The following is a 17,107-nucleotide window of genomic DNA, read 5'->3' on the forward strand; positions in this document are numbered from 1 at the left end:
GCAGCTGTCAATCGTGATTGAGAACCATATTTAGGTAGCCTGTTTTCTATTGTGTTTCGTGGGTGATTGTTTTCTGTTTTCTGTTGTGTGTCTGCACCAGCCAGAACTGTTTTCAGTTGTCGGTTTATTGTTTTTGTTCAGTGTTCAAGTTCTTTATTAAAAGATATGGACACATACCACGCTGCACCTTGATCCTCTTCTTCTTCCACCTACGACGACCGTTACATATATTGACGTTTTGTAGTTGGGCGGCCACCTTGTGCTCCATGGAACATTGATGTATGTATGTTCTGGTTTTCTATAAAAAAATTAAATAGTTTCTGTACTTCCTGTTTCCTGCTTTCTGTTCAGCCCCTTCCCAGGTGATTGCCATTCGCCAGGAGAACACCAGTCAGAACAGCGTCACTCTGCAGTGGCACGAGCCTGACCAGCCCAATGGAGTCATACTAGAGTATGACATCAAATACTATGAGAAGGTAGAGTACATACATACATACGTACAAACGTACATACATACAGTAGATACATATATGCGTGTATGTGTCTCTCTGTCTGTGTTTATGTATGCTGATTGATTCGTGAAAGTGACAGCCTAGCAGCAAAGACAAGTTAATTGCTTTGTGGTTCTGCATGCTCTGACACACAGCTAATGAGGTAAGAGAGATCTGAGCAACACACACACAGACCAGGATCCACACAGTGGGGGTGGTCACTGGAGACTTGAGGTTGTGTGTATAGAGTGAATAGTGTCATACACACACACACACACACGCCTGGATAGTACAGACAGATTAGTGTGGCTGCTGTGTTGTTATCTTAATCTGTGCAAACTCCTGGGGTTGCTACTGGATAAATCTGCAATATAAACACTGCTTGGGCAGCAGACTGTCTTTATCACAGCTCTCCTCCACCAGGATAAGGAGCAGCAGAGTTACTCCACCCTGAAGGCCAAGGGGACCACGGCCCGGGTGTCTGGCCTGAAGCCTGGTACCAGGTACATTTTTCAGGTCCGGGCCAGAACCTCGGCAGGCTGCGGACGCTTCAGCCAGAATGTGGAGATCCAGACCGGGAAAGCAAGTAAGAGAATGAGAGTAGCACTATTTTCATTTGTAAAATCTCTCACTAGGTTTAGAAGTGCTTTGTATTCTTTTGGTGTCTATTGGTGCCAACCTATCTGTAGAGTTTTTACAGACTTTACTGTAATATTTATTGTAGTGTTTTTGCAGACAACTGTAGTGTGCTATAGTATTCACTATAGTACTATAGAAAAAACACTACAATAAATACTAACATATTTTCCACAAAAACAATACTATAGTATACTACGGTCATGTCTGCAAAACACTACAATGAGTACTATAGCATACTACAGTTCTGTACGCAAAAACACTACAGTAAATACTATAGTATATAAATATAGTAATACTACAGTATTTATACCATAATATATTATAGTATATTTTCATGAGGGACAGAATGGTGCTGGGTTGAAGAGCCATGAATGTCAGTGGGACCAGGAACCCTTCAGACAATCCCTTAATGCTATAGATCTGTGCTTTGTGTGAGGGCCACCCCTGTCAGGAAAGCTGCTGCTGCAGACCTAAGCCTCAAAGAGCACCGAACACACACACACACTCACACAAACTGGTTGTGTTGTTGTGTGTCCAGTTCCTCTGCGCTACGACACTATGACCATCATCTGGATCTGTATGGCGCTGGTCTCTGGCCTCGTCACCTTCCTGGCCATCGTCATCTGCAGGAAACGGCAAGGCAACCCTTTCTTACACTACACCACAACCCGTGATGTGGACGAGTCCTCTCTGACTCTACGTCACTCATATACGTATGTGGAATATTTTTTACTCTACCTTAACAAGGGTTCAAGTAAATTATACCATTGTCTCCATAGGATTCCTTTATTTTATAATCAACATTCATATTAGTATTTTCTTTTTTTATCCATAATCTGTCTCTGATGTTGTATACCCATATGCATTGATATCCATAGGATGACCTCTAATCCCCTCTTGAGGTAATCTGTAGCTCAGTTGGTAGGGCATGGCTCGTGCCATTCCAAGATAGTGAGTTTGATTCCTGGGACCACCCATCCATAAATAACGTATGCAAGCATGACTGTAAGGTGCATTTGATAAAAGAGTCTGATAAATGGATTTAAAAAATGTACCCCCATAGGCTCCAGTGCTACAGTAACTGTGTATTTTCAGTCCAACAGTCCCACAATCCCACAGCACAGGAAACCAAGGAGATGGTCTCTAACTTTGTTCCACTAATGCTTTTAAATAGCCCAGAGTAGTTCTCACTCTAGAGTATGGCATGTGTTTGTTAGCAGTGGAAAGTCAGGTCATCTCCCAGAGTTTCTGCATGGGTAATGTTCAGACCCAGTTTTGTACTTCTAAACAGTCAGTTTAATTATTACGGCTGTTCATGTTAGTAAAATAACAATGCTAATGTTTTCACTTATCCCTCTCCTTCTCTCTTTTGATGTCTAGAATTTACATCTTCCACAAATCATTTGTGGATTCATTTCCAACTTCAATGCATGTTAGCGTTTTCAAGCGGAGTCTGAAAGATAGAATGAGAGGAAAACCGTGAGAAGTGTGGTGTATCCCCGTGTGACTCTAAACTATTCTAAACTACTGTTTGATATACAGACACTGTGGCTATAGCAAGGCCTTCCAGGACTCTGATGAGGAGAAGATGCACTACCAGAATGGCCATGGTATGTTTGTATTATTATTATTACTGGTATATTTTTATTGCACCCCCCCCCCCCCCCCAGCCTTCACTCCAGTAACTTGCCTGTTTAAATAAAGGTTCAATAAAATTAAATCATATTCATCCTCAGTGTACACAGTTCACTTCCCGTTTGATTCAGATTTATTGAGGTACAAAATCTCAGTACTGCAGTCTCTCTCTCTCTCTCTCTCTCTCTCTCTCTCTCTCTCTCTCTCTCTCTCTCTCTCTCTCTATCTATCTCTTTCTCCCTCGCTTTCCTGTGACAGTCTCATGTAGCATATTGTTTCCATCCAGTGGTATGTGACCAGATGCTAATGTTGTTTATTTTAGTGTCATTCCCCGACGTGCGATTCTACATCGACCCACACACCTACGAGGACCCCTGCCAGGCCGTCCACGAGTTTGCCCGAGAAATTGAAGCTTCCAGGATCAGAATAGAGAAAATCATTGGGTCAGGTAAACTGAAAATCATTGGCTGAAGTAAAGGCTGCGGTGTGCAGCGGAGAGGAATGGCACAGTGGAATCAGAGCGTTGCATGGGGCTGTCAATCAAACACAGAGACACACAGGGAATAATAACATCACACTGGCAAAGCAGGACATGGTAGGCGTTATAATCATGGCTGTTAACAATGACCTTTAGGGTTGTAGTTGTTGATAAGACACATTAGACAGAAAGGGAAAGGGGAAGGAATGTAATGATGTGTTCTGTGACTTTTCAAAGCACAAAGCAGGAGATGAGATTAGGAAACAATTTATTTTTGTTCGAATGACTCTATCACTCAATGAATAGATTAGTCTATATTGTGGTCGTCGGGGAGGAGTACACCTAAACGTGTGTGTGTGTGCAGGTGAGTTTGGGGAGGTGTGTTACGGGCGGATGCGTCTCCCAGGGAAGAGAGACATTCCGGTGGCTTTGAAGACACTGAAGGCAGGATACAGTGACAAGCAGAGGAGGGACTTCCTGGCTGAGGCATCAATCATGGCCCAGTTTGACCACCCTAACATCATTCACCTGGAGGGAGTGGTCACACGCAGTAAGATTCCATTTGATTTGATTCAACTCCATTTTCAGTTTGATGCAATTCAATGTCTTTGCTGCGTATGAATTCAATTCAAGAAGAAAGTACATACGCCCATAGAAATAAGAATTAATAGAATGGGCTACCCCCCTCCCCCCTTACTCCCTTACCCCCCTCCATCCCTTACTCCCTTACACCCCTCCATCCCTTACCTTCCCTTGCCCCCCTCTTTCCCTCATTCACCCTACCTTACTCCCCCCCCCAGGTAAACCAGTCATGATCATCACTGAGTACATGGAGAATGGATCTCTGGACTCTTTCCTGAGGGTTTGTTGCATTTATAAGGATTTCATATTTTTTTCCCATATCCTCTCACTCTCCCTCTCTCCCTCTCTCCCACTCTCTCTCTCTCTCTTTCTTTCTCTTGTAGAGAAATTCTTTTTGAAGCACTTGACATCTGAAATCTCAATCAATATGCCTCTAACTAACACTACAATCTCTCCACCTCATCTCCTCCTCTCAGAAACATGATGGTCAGTTCACTATAATCCAGTTGGTGGGCGTGATGCGTGGCATCGCGGCGGGTATGACCTACCTGGCAGACCTAGGCTACATCCACCGCGACCTGGCAGCTCGTAACATCCTGGTCAACAGCAACATGGTGTGTAAGGTGTCTGACTTCGGCCTGTCCAGAGTCCTGGAGGACGATCCTGATGCAGCATACACCACCAGCGTGAGTTCACACTTTAATGATACATTCTAAAACTCTAATATGTACTAAATTATAATACTGTTGTAGCCCAAGTTCTCTAGTTCTAGTTCTGTTTTCTATTCAGTGGTGATGCCAGTGGTTGTTCTAGTTCTGGTTCTAGTGCGTTTCTGTTCCCTTCAGGGTGGTAAGATTCCAATCCGCTGGACAGCGCCGGAGGCCATTGCCTACAGGAAGTTCTCCTCTTCCAGTGACGTGTGGAGCTATGGCGTGGTCATGTGGGAGGTCATGTCATATGGGGAGAGGCCATACTGGAACCTCACCAACAGAGATGTGAGTGGATTGGAGAGGACACGCACACACACATACAGTATATAGTACATGCAAATCACACATACACTCATAAGAAAACATGTGTAATGATACCTGCATATCTCTCTCTCTCTCTCGCTCTTTCTGTGTGTGTGTGTGTGTGTGTGTGTGTGTGTGTGTGTGTGTGTGTGTGTGTGTGTGTGTGTGTGTGTGTGTGTGTGTGTGTGTGTGTGTGTGTGTGTGTGTGTGTGTGTGTGTGTGTGTGTGTGTGTGTGTGTGTGTGTGTGTGTGTGTGTGTGTGTAGGTGATAAAGTCAGTAGAGGAGGGCTACAGGCTACCTGCTCCTATGGGCTGTTCAGGTGCTTTACACACTCTCATGCTGGACTGCTGGCAGAAGGACCGCAACGAGAGGCCCCGGTTCTGCCAGATCGTTACAGTTTTAGACAAGCTGATCCGGAACCCGGAGAACCTCAAGTCCATGAACACGCTGTGCAGGTGAACAGGCTGCTAGACAACCATCGCCGGGGCAAACATCGCTTGGGCAATGCATTGTCTGGACAACGCACTGCAAATCCACTCTCAACTCATTTGTCAAACATGAGCTGTGGGATAAAGTTACAGCCCAAAGTTTCCCTCAAACTTCCCCGGCTGACGCAAGGGAGACAGGTTGCCTTAAGAGAACAAGGAACGGCCTTGTTCGTTTTCCAATAAGCTCATCTCTGATAGACATGTGCTCTGTTAAATAAGAGCCTGGCTGTGATATTGACATTGATAGTCCGGGAATCAGAAAGCAGAGTGAAGAGCGGCTTGAGTTAGACTTGAACCTGTGTTAAATTGCTTCTTTCAGATCCATGGTCCCATAGAGCTACTGGTGCATGTCGGGGAGATGGAGGGATGAGGAGAATAGGAGGAGAGGAGGAGGAGGGGGTGTTAAGGATTTTTCTCCGTATTAATCTAGCCAAACCAGCCATCCTGCAATCAGAGCAGCCACCCCTTCTCTATCATTTTAACAGCTATTGATTTTCTGCCTTAGCTGCTAGTGCATTTCAACACCTATTTTCCTCTCCACCTCTTTTTTTCCACATCTCTCCCTTCTGTCTGTGTGTTTGTCCTATCTCCTTTTCTTCCTCTTTTCTCTCTTTCTCACTCTTTCTCTCAGGTTAGGCACACCTCCCATGATGGACAGAAGTATCCCAGACTTCAGCAGCTGTAGTTCTGTGGATGAGTGGCTGGACACCATCAAGATGGGCCGATACAAGGACCATTTTGCTGCAGGAGGCTACCTGACCCTAGGCCACGTCATAGGCATGAACCAAGGGTGAGAGGCAAGGCCATAGCATCAATCTCCAATCACATCATCCACATGTCATTGATGCTTAAGAGTAATTTAGGCTGTCTGATGAGTGTGTTCATGTGTGACTCTGCCCCATCTCTGTGTGTCCTACAGGGATATCCACAGGCTGGGGGTGACACTGATGGGCCACCAGAAGAAGATCATGACCAGTGTACAGCTGATGCGTGTCCAGGTGCTCAACAGAAGTGTGCCCTCGGTGCACGTATAACTTCAGTCTCAAGGCTTCTCCAGCCAGCCGATTTTCAAATCTAGCCCCAGGCTTCTGAGGCCTAGTCGGAACTCATGGGAATTGATCTATGACTATCAGAGAAACTACAATGTCCGGGTGACATTTTGGTTAACTTTTCAAGACCTCTTCTTTGAGAGATTGAAACTTCAAGAGTACAGATATGAAGGGACTTGAGTACCATAGCCTTTGTTTTTCCTATTCAGATATGTTTCATGTCTTGTTTGTAAAAATGTATGGACTGCCTTAATCTCCACAAATTATTTAAATGTTGTTGTATACAAAGAGAGATTCTATTCATATTAATGTATCAGTTAAGTATACGTTACAATGGATCTGAGTGATAGCCTAGCATACAGTAAGCGAGAGACTGGCAGGGGCTGGAGCACTGAGCTGTGTCCCCCAGCACACAGCTTCTCCTATGGTTCCCCTGAGAACTGTCCCCAGGCCCCTGTCAACTTACATGGCACAAGAAGACCCTGGACCTGAACCCGACAGTGGACAAACAGCAACAACCTACTCGACTCACCAGAAATTCCAAGTCTCCTCCACTAAGAAGGAAGCCAGTTCTAATTTGGCTATGAAAGACTGTACGGAGTCACAATCTCACACAGTAAACTTTCGAAGGACCCTAGGAGAGAAGCACTGTGTTCTCTCCCTGGTTCAGCTGTATTGCGCACAACTACTGTAGAACAGATGTATGGATGATGACTCATTGTGATTATAGTGTTTTGATTCTGTGGTGGTAAGGACAAAACAAGGAATAGGGAAAGTGCTATATGTGGAATGTTTTTATCTAAATACTTTGAAAACAATATTATTGACGGTCCTAGTTCCACTGTGCAATCAAGAGAATGGTTTTCTAATGCACCTATGTTTGATTTCCTGAATAAGTGGTCTATGTCTCTTTTTATTAGAGAAGAAGCTCATTATATTCCCTGAATATGCATTGTATAACTATGGTGACATTTCAATAATGTTTCCAAATTTTTCTCCTGAGACACTTTTTTTTTTAAACACTGGAGTTCAATAGAAATTCCATATTTTATGAATGTATGTTTTATTAGATCTATCAATTGACAAACAGCCTTCTGTTTTCTATACCAGTACATACAACAGGATGTACTAACCTCTGTCTGAAATTAGGGGCTCTATTCAATCAGTATCGGTGAATCGTTACAGATTGCTCAATAGACATTTGAAGGTAATTTCCGATTAAGTCGAAATATGCAGGGTTTAACGTGAATGCTGTCTCCACTAACGCAGGGACATGGCCTTTAAATTTCAATCACGCTGTAACGTTGAACATCCGCAATGCGGATTGAATAGAGCCCTAGGTCTATTTGCTCTCAAACAAAATTCAAAAGACAAAAGCTTTTTGCAAAGATTGATGGATCATCCTTGTTTGTCATGTTGAATCATATAATACAAATAGTGACTGAAAAAGCAATACCCCTCTGTCTGCACGACTCAGTGCTGAGTCCACTGCCATGATTCACCTGGGAATAAATAAAATGGGTTTAACACAACTGACCTGTCTCGCTTGGGATGTTGCAGAATGTTTCACATTCCAATCCGGAACACAACACAGTGACTAATGTAGGAATGAATAGAAAATGAACAAAACAGGGTTAGGGTTACAGTAATCGATTTTGGTTTGGTCAGGGTGTGATTTGGGTGGGCATTCTATGTTCTTTATTTCTTTGTTTCTGGCCGAGTGTGGTTCCCAATCAGATCAGAGAGACAGTCTATCGTTGTCTCTGATTGGGGATCATACTTAGGCAGCCCTTTTCCCTCCTTCTGTGTGGGATCTTGTCTTTGTTTGTGTGCAGGTAGTTTGCACAACGAAGCTATTTGGGACGTTGTATTCTTTATTGTTTTGTCTTTTCCAAAGTTTCACTTCGTTAATAAATTATGTGGAACTCAAAGTGCGCTGCGCCTTGGTCTCATCCTTCATCCGACGACACCCGTGACATAGGGCCTATGTGTGTGGACATGAAGCTTGGGTTAGGGTTGTGGTTAGGGTCTATCCAGGATGTGGGCATGTAGTTTGGGTTACGGTTGGGGTTAGGGTTATGATAATAGCTATGGTTTGGGTTGATCCGGAGTGTGACCTATACATTCCATCCCTGGATTTAGGTATGTTTTAAACCATTTCACCAGAAGTTCATTGAAGCTGGGGTTAAGGTTAGGGTTAGTGTTCGGGTTGATCCATGGTGTGGCCTTGGAGCTACACATTCCGTCCCTGGATTGAGGTAAGTTTTAATACATTTCACTTGAAGTTCACAGAGGTTAAGGTTAGGGTTAAAAAAAGATATTTGATGAAAAATTGTATTTGGCCTTACTGCTATTAGCCGATACAAACACATTAAATAACATATTCACTACATGGAACAACAGATAGTCCCAAAAAACTAATCTAAAAGAAGTTTGTTCTGAAGTGTCTGTCCCAGTATATCTGAGAGATATAAGAAAGATCAGGATATATATATATATATTCCCCACTGGTGCCTGGAGAACTTCAGATGAGACGTGAGGCCTGTGGGTGTCCAAGGGCAAAACAACCGACATGTACAGTACGTGTTCGTGAGACACTTACCTTTCCACAAACTGTTCAGATGCTACAGACAGAAGTTGGAAGATCGGCAGTACTGACTTCAGACCGGTCATAGAGCAAAAGAGATCTTCTCTTTCCATAGAGGGATCATAATATCTTTCCTAGGCCAAACCGTTCGGAGGGTACTTTACACCACTGTGTGCTTGTAATAGTTTGTAGGCCAGACCGTTACAACAGATCAGAGGCAGTAGGGATGACGAGTTATATTGATAGGTGCGTGAATTGGACCATATTGCTGTCCTGCCTGAGCATTCTAAAGTAACATGTACTTTTACGTGTCAGGAAAAATGTATGGGAACAAAAAGTACATGTTTTATTTAGGAATGTAGTGGAGTAAAAGTACAAATTATTTTAAAACATACAAAAAATGTTCCACCTTGATTTAACCAGGTAAGCTAGTTGATAACAAGTTCTCATTTACAACTGCGACCTGGCCAAGATAAAGCAAAGCAGTGCGACACAAACAACAACACAGGGTTACAAGCGTACAGTCAATAACACAATAGAAAAAAGAAAAGTCTATATACAGTGTGTGCAAATGACAAGAGAAGGTAAGGCAATAAATAGGCCATAGTAGCGAAGTAATTACAATTTAGCTAATTAACACTGGGGTGATAGATGAGCAGATGGTGATGTACAAGTAGAAATACTGGTGTGCAAAAGAGCAGAAAAGTAAATAAAAACAATATGGGGATGAGGTAGGTAGATTGGGTATGCTATTTAGAGATGGGCTATGTACAGCTGCAGCAATCGGTTAGTTGCTCAGTTAGCTGATGCTTAAAGTTAGTGAGGGAAATATAAGTCTCCAGCTTCAGCGATTTTTGCAATTTGTCCCAGTCATTGGCACCAGAGAACTGGAAGGAAAGGCAGCCAAAGGAGGTGTTGGCTTTGGGGATGACCAGTGAGATATACCTGCTGGAGCGTGTGCTACGGGTGGGTGTTGTTATCGTGACCAGTGAGCTGAGATAAGGCGGGGCTTTACCTAGCATAGACTTACGAATATGTAGCAAGGGCCAGCCGACTAGAGCATACAGGTCGCAGTGGTGGGTGGTATAAGGGGCTTTGGTGACAAAACGGATGGCACTGTGATAGACTGCATCCAGCTTGCTGAGTAGAGTATTGGAAGCTACAGTGCCTTGCGAAAGTATTCGGCCCCCTTGAACTTTGCGACCTTTTGCCACATTTCAGGCTTCAAACATAAAAATATAAAACTGTATTTTTTTGTGAAGAATCAACAACAAGTACATACCTACACGTACGCTACGGTCACAAGACGCAGGCCTCCTAATTGTCCCTAGAATTTTTAAGCAAACAGCTGGAGGCAGGGCTTTCTCCTATAGAGCTCCATTTTTATGGAACGGTCTGCCTACCCATGTCAGAGACGCAAACTCGGTCTCAACCTTTAAGTCTCTACTGAAGACTCATCTCTTCAGTGGGTCATATGATTGAGTGTAGTCTGGCCCAGGAGTGGGAGGGTGAACGGAAAGGCTCTGGAGCAACGAACCACCCTTGCTGTCTCTGCCTGGCCGGTTCCCCTCTTTCCACTGGGATTCTCTGCCTCTAACCCTATTACAGGGGCTGAGTCACTGGCTTTACTGGGGCTCTCTCATGCCGTCCCTGGAGGAGGTGCGTCACCTGAGTGGGTTGAGTCACTGATGTGGTCATCCTGTCTGGGTTGGCGCCCCCCCCCCCCCCTTAAGTTGTGCCGTGGCGGAGGTCTTTGTGGGCTATACTCAGCCTTGTCTCAGGATGGTAAGTTGGTGGTTGAAGATATCCCTCTAGTGGTGTGGGGGCTGTGCTTTGGCAAAGTGGGTGGGGTTATATCCTTCCTGTTTGGCCCTGTCCTGTTTGGCCCTGTTTGGCCCTGTCCGGGGGTGTCCTCGGAGTGGGCCACAGTGTCTCCTGACCCCTCCTGTCTAGGGTCAGTTTGTTATATCTGGAGTACTTCTCCTGTCCTATTCGGTGTCCTGTGTGAATCTAAGTGTGCGTTCTCTAATTCTCTCCTTCTCTCTTTCTCTCTCTCGGAGGACCTGAGCCCTAGGACCATGCCCCAGGACTACCTGACATGATGACTCCTTGCTGTCCCCAGTCCACCTGGCTGTGCTGCTGCTCCAGTTTCAACTGTTCTGCCTTATTATTATTCGACCATGCTGATCATTTATGAACATTTGAACATCTTGGCCATGTTCTGTTATAATCTCCACCCGGCACAGCCAGAAGAGGACTGGCCATCCCACATATGCTCTCTCTAATTCTCTCTTTCTTTCTCTCTCTCGGAGGACCTGAGCCCTAGGACCATGCCCCAGGAATACCTGACATGATGACTCCTTGCTGTCCCCAGTCCACCTGACTGTGCTGCTGCTCCAGTTTCAACTATTCTGCCTTATTATTATTCGACCATGCTGGTCATTTATGAACATTTGAACATCTTGACCATGTTTTGTTATAATCTCCACCCGGCACAGCCAGAAGAGGACTGGCCACCCCACATAGCCTGGTTCCTCTCTAGGTTTCTTCCTAGGTTTTGGCCTTTCTAGGGAGTTTTTCCTAGCCACCGTGCTTCTTCACCTGCATTGCTTGCTGTTTGGGGTTTTAGGCTGGGTTTCTGTACAGCACTTTGAGATATCAGCTGATGTACGAAGGGCTATATAAAATAAATTTGATTTGATTTGATTTGAAGTGGGACACAATCATGAAGTGGAACGACATTTATTGGATATTTCAAACTTTTTTAACAAATCAAAAACTGAAAAATTGGGCGTGCAAAATTATTCAGCCCCTTTACTTTCAGTGCAGCAAACTCTCTCCAGAAGTTCAGTGAGGATCTCTGAAGGATCCAATGTTGACCTAAATGACTAATGATGATAAATACAATCCACCTGTGTGTAATCAAGTCTCCGTATAAATGCACCTGCACTGTGATAGTCTCAGAGGTCCGTTAAAAGCGCAGAGAGCATCATGAAGAACAAGGAACACACCAGGCAGGTCCGAGATACTGTTGTGAAGAAGTTTAAAGCCGGATTTGGATACAAAAAGATTTCCCAAGCTTTAAACATCCCAAGGAGCACTGTGCAAGCGATAATATTGAAATGGAAGGAGTATCAGACCACTGCAAATCTACCAAGACCTGGCCGTCCCTCTAAACTTTCAGCTCATACAAGGAGAAGACTGATCAGAGATGCAGCCAAGAGGCCCATGATCACTCTGGATGAACTGCAGAGATCTACATCTGAGGTGGGAGACTCTGTCCATAGGACAACAATCAGCTCTGGTCAGATGAAACCAAAATTGAACTTTTTGGCAACAATGCAAAATGTTATGTTTGGCGTAAAAGCAACACAGCTGAACACACCATCCCCACTGTCAAACATGGTGGTGGCAGCATCATGGTTTGGGCCTGCTTTTCTTCAGCAGGGACAGGGAAGATGGTTAACCTTTCTGATCTCCCCATCCCGGATCCGGGTTCGTGAATACAGACTCAAGCTCATTACCATAACGCAACGTTAACTATTCATGAAAATCGCAAATGAAATGAAATAAATATGCTAGCTCTCAAGCTTAGCCTTTTGTTAACAACACTGTCATCTCAGATTTTCAAAATATGCTTCTCAACCATTGCAAAACAAGCATTTGTGTAACAGTATTGATGGCTAACGTAGCATTTAGCATTAGCATTCAGCTGGCAACATTTACACAAAAAAACAGAAAAGCATTCAAAAAAATCATTTACCTTTGAAGAACTTCAGATGTTTTCAATGAGGAGACTCTCAGATAGCAAATGTTCAGTTTTTCCTGAAAGATTATTTGTTTAGGACAAATCGCTCCGTTTTCTGCGTCACGTTTAGCTATGAAAAAACCCCTGTATCCAGGATTGTGTAAATCTATCAGCAAGCTCATTAGCATAACACAACGTTAACTATTTATGAAAATCGCAAATGAAATGAAATAAATATGCCATCTCTCAAGCTTAGCCTTTTGTAAACAACACTGTCATCTCAGATTTTCAAAATATGCTTCTCAACCATAGGAAAACAATCATTTGTGTAAAAGTAGCTAGCTAGAGTTAGCATTTCGCGTTAGCATTTAGCGTTAGCATTAGCGTTAGCATCCAGCACGCAACATTAACAAAAACATAAAAGCCTTCAAATAAAATCATTTACCTTTGAAGAACTTCTGATGTTTTCAATGAGGATACTCTCAGTTAGATAGCAGATGCTCAGTTTTTCCAAAAAGATTCCTTGTGTATTAGAAATAGCTCCGTTTTATACATCACATTTGGCTACCAAAAAAAATCCATAAATTCAGTCCTCAAAACGCAAACTTTTTTCCAAATTAACTCCATAATATCGACTGAAAACATGGCAAACGTTGTTTAGAATCAATCCTCAAGGTGTTTTTCACATATCTCTTCATTGATACATCGTTCTTGGACACATGCTTTCTCTCCTGAATCCCAGGAGAAAATGCCCGCACCTGAAGATTACGCACAAATTTAGACAAAGGACACCGGGCGGACCTCTGGAAAATGTAGTCTCTTATGGCCAATCTTCCAATGATATGCCTACAAATACGTCACAATGCTGCTAAGACCTTGGGCGAACGACAGAAAGTGTAGGCTCATTCCTTGCGCAATCACAGCCATATAAGGAGAGAATGGAAAACAGAGCTTCAGAAATTCTGCTAATTCCTGGGTGATGCATCATCTTGGTTTCGCCTGTAGAATGAGTTCTGGGGCACTTACAGACAAAATCTTTGCAGATTCTGAAACTTCAGAGTGTTTTCTTTCCAAAACTGTCAAGAATATGCATAGTCGAGCATCTTTTCGTGACAAAATATCGCGCTTAAAACGGGAACGTTTTTTATCCAAAAATGAAATAGCGCCCCTAGAGCTCTAAGAGGTTAAAATTGATGGGAAGATGGATGGAGCCAAATACAGGACCATTCTGGAAGAAAACCTGATGGAGTCTGCAAAAGACCTGAGACTGGGACGGAGATTTGTCTTCCAACAAGACAATGATCCAAAACATAAAGCAAAATCTACAATGGAATGGTTCAAAAAGAAACATATCCAGGTGTTAGAATGGCCAAGTCAAAGTCCAGACCTGAATCCAATCGAGAATCTGTGGAAAGAACTGAAAACTGCTGTTCACAAATGCTCTCCATCCAACCTCACTGAGCTCGAGCTGTTTTGCAAGGAGGAATGGGAAAAAATTTCAGTCTCTCGATGTGCAAAACTGATAGAGACATACCCCAAGCGACTTACAGCTGTAATCGCAGCAAAAGGTGGCGCTACAAAGTATTAACTTAAGGGGGCTGAATAATTTTGCACGCCCAATTTTTCAGTTTTTGATTTGTTAAAAAAGTTTGAAATATCCAATAAATGTCGTTCCACTTCATGATTGTGTCCCACTTGTTGTTGATTCTTCACAAAAAAATACAGTTTTATATCTTTATGTTTGAAGCCTGAAATGTGGCAAAAGGTCGCAAAGTTCAAGGGGGCCGAATACTTTCGCAAGGCACTGTATTTTGTTAATGACATCGCCGAAGTCGAGGATCGGTACGATAGTCAGTTTTACAAGGGTATGTTTGGCGGCGAGTGAAAGATGCTTTGTTGCGAAATAGGAAACCATTTATAGATTTAATTTTGTATTGGAGATGTTTAATATGAATATATAAGGAGAGTGTACAGTCTAGCCAGACGCCTAGGTATTTGTAGTTGTCCACATATTCTAAGTAAGAACCGTCCAGAGTAGTGATGCTAGTCAGGTGGGTGGATGCGGGCAGCGAATGGTTGAAAAGCATGCTTTTGGTTTTACTAGCATTTAAGAGCAGTTGGAGGCCACGGAAGGAATAGTAAAGTAAAGTACAGATACCCCCAAAAAAGTGTTTTTACTTAAGTACTTTACACCACTGTGTGCTTGTAATAGTTTGTATGCCAAACCTTTCAGACACTGCAGACGATTTTGTGAGAAGACTGATTTTCGGGATGTCTCATGGTCTGATATGATATGAATTGTGGACAAGAAGCTAGGGTTAGGGTTAAGTTTAGTGCTAGGGTTGATCTGAGTTGTGGACAAGAAGCTAGGGTTAGGTTTAGTGCTAGGGCTGATCTGAGTTGTGGACAAGAAGCTAGGGTTAGGTTTAGTGCTAGGGCTGATCTGAGTTGTGGACAAGAAGCTAGGGTTAGGTTTAGTGCTAGGGCTGATCTGAGTTGTGGACAAGAAGCTAGGGTTAGGGTTAGTGCTAGGGCTGATCTGAGTTGTGGGCAAGAAGCTAGGGTTAGGGTTAGGGTTAGTGCTAGGGCTGATCTGAGTTGTGGGCAAGAAGCTAGGGTTAGGGTTAGGTTTAGTGCTAGGGTTGATCTGAGTTGTGGACAAGAAGCTAGGGTTAGGGTTAGGTTTAGTGCTAGGGCTGATCTGAGTTGTGGACAAGAAGCTAGGGTTAGGTTTAGTGCTGGGTTTGATCTGAGTTGTGGACAAGAAGCTAGGGTTAGGGTTAGGTTTAGTGCTAGGGCTGATCTGAGTTGTGGACAAGAAGCTAGGGTTAGGTTTAGTGCTAAGGCTGATCTGAGTTGTGGACAAGAAGCTAGGGTTAGGTTTAGTGCTAAGGCTGATCTGAGTTGTGGACAAGAAGCTAGGGTTAGGGTTAGGGTTAGTGCTAAGGCTGATCTGAGTTGTGGACAAAAAGCTAGGGTTAGGGTTAGGTTTAGTGCTGGGGTTGATCTGAGTTGTGGACAAGAAGCTAGGGTTAGGGTTGCAAAATCCCAACATTGTGGTTCTGAATGCTTTGATCTGACTGGGACTACTGCAACAAAACCTGATTGCAAGGCTGTCACAGGTCGGAAACAATGGACTTTGACTGCTTGACTTATTGTTGCCTAGTGCCTCTGTGCTTCTCTGTGCTATTAAACTTAATTTCAACCACAGAAACTAAATAAAAAAATCAGTGTTGGATCTTGGTCAGGGTGTCTGAGTAATTGGCCTCTCATTCACCTTTAAGAGAGCTAGAGCTAATCCTCTCCTCGGTGAAAGTGAAACGAGACAGAAAGAACACTATTAATCTCATTATGGCTTTGTTACCATGGAATCCCACACCAAATTATCAGTTGCTGACCCATCCCCATGACGACACTGTACCCCTCCTACCCATTATTACTGTGAGTGTTCTAGACTGTCCTCTGGTTGACTTGTCGCTGGGCGACACAGAGTGGGTCATGATGAGTCAGGACAGGAGTGTGTTTGCTGTTTGTTATCCCTAATACTCAGGTCCTCATTGCAAAAGAAACTGTCAACATTAGAGATACATGAAATGCTTAAGGATTATAATGAAAAACTCCCCATCAAAAATACACATTCATTAAAATGCTTGAGCATTCAATGTAAATGTCATCTCCAATATATAATGAAGTCTTTTGAACAAGCATGGAACAATGCAACACTAAATTTAAATAGTTGTGTATCCTAATGTGCTGTTGTCAATTCATCACTGCGACTTGTATGCTCTAGTCGGCTGGCCCTCGCTACATATTCGTCGCCAGACCCACTGGCTCCAGGTTATCTACAAGTCCATGCTAGGTAAAGCTCCGCCTTATCTCAGTTCACTGGTCACGATGGCAACACCCATCCGTGGCACGCGCTCCAGCAGGTGTATCTCACTGATCATCCCTAAAGCCAACACCTTTTTTGGCCGCCTTTCGTTCCAGTTCTCTGCTGCCTGTGACTGGAACGAATTGCAAAAATCGCTGAAGTTGGAGACTTTTATCTCCCTCACCAACTTCAAACATCTGCTATCTGAGCAGTTAACCGATCGCTGCAGCTGTACATAGTCTATCGGTAAATAGCCCACGCATTTTTACCTACCTCATCCCATACTGTTTTTATTTATTTACTTTTCTGCTCTTTTGCACACCAATATCTCTACCTGTACATGACCATCTGATCATTTATCACTCCAGTGTTATTAATCTGCAAAATTGTAACTATTCGCCTACCTCCTCATGCCTTTTGCACACAATGTATATAGACTCCCCTTTTTTTTCTACTGTGTTATTGACTTGTTAATTGTTTACTTACTCCATGTGTAACTTTGTGTTGTCTGTTCACACTGCTATG

General features: G+C 43.4%; 1 protein-coding gene and 1 long non-coding RNA gene across 7 annotated transcripts in view; one reads left to right on the forward strand and one right to left on the reverse strand.

The window, feature by feature from the left end:
• The window catches only part of LOC110528055 (ephrin type-A receptor 8), a 124,092-nt gene extending 115,785 nt beyond the window's left edge, over positions 1-8,307 (forward strand). For 3 of the 6 annotated variants that reach the window (XM_021609840.3, XM_090242321.1, XM_090242322.1), the window contains 12 exons: positions 352-476; positions 915-1,077; positions 1,669-1,843; positions 2,673-2,740; positions 3,088-3,213; positions 3,608-3,793; positions 4,044-4,105; positions 4,302-4,511; positions 4,671-4,820; positions 5,104-5,294; positions 5,959-6,117; positions 6,247-8,307. In XM_021609840.3, the coding sequence (XP_021465515.3) occupies positions 352-476; positions 915-1,077; positions 1,669-1,843; positions 2,673-2,740; positions 3,088-3,213; positions 3,608-3,793; positions 4,044-4,105; positions 4,302-4,511; positions 4,671-4,820; positions 5,104-5,294; positions 5,959-6,117; positions 6,247-6,361 (1,730 nt within the window). In that variant the 3' untranslated portion in view covers positions 6,362-8,307. The remainder of the gene's footprint in view (positions 1-351; positions 477-914; positions 1,078-1,668; positions 1,844-2,672; positions 2,741-3,087; positions 3,214-3,607; positions 3,794-4,043; positions 4,106-4,301; positions 4,512-4,670; positions 4,821-5,103; positions 5,295-5,958; positions 6,118-6,246) is intronic. The other 3 variants (XR_005052617.2, XR_016497535.1, XM_090242320.1) reach the window with 3 other exon arrangements.
• A 4,114-nt stretch (positions 8,308-12,421) lies between these two features.
• On the reverse strand, positions 12,422-14,313 carry LOC149982587 (uncharacterized). The gene is made up of 2 exons (XR_016497534.1): positions 13,157-14,313; positions 12,422-12,788 (listed from the first exon to the last, which is right to left on the reverse strand). It is a non-coding gene; the product is annotated as an uncharacterized LOC149982587 (long non-coding RNA).
• Between the last annotated feature and the right edge of the window lie 2,794 nt (positions 14,314-17,107).

The sequence above is a fragment of the Oncorhynchus mykiss genome, chromosome 7 (assembly GCF_057628025.1).
Source record: "Oncorhynchus mykiss isolate SJ-2025 chromosome 7, ASM5762802v1, whole genome shotgun sequence".
NCBI lineage: Eukaryota > Metazoa > Chordata > Actinopteri > Salmoniformes > Salmonidae > Oncorhynchus > Oncorhynchus mykiss.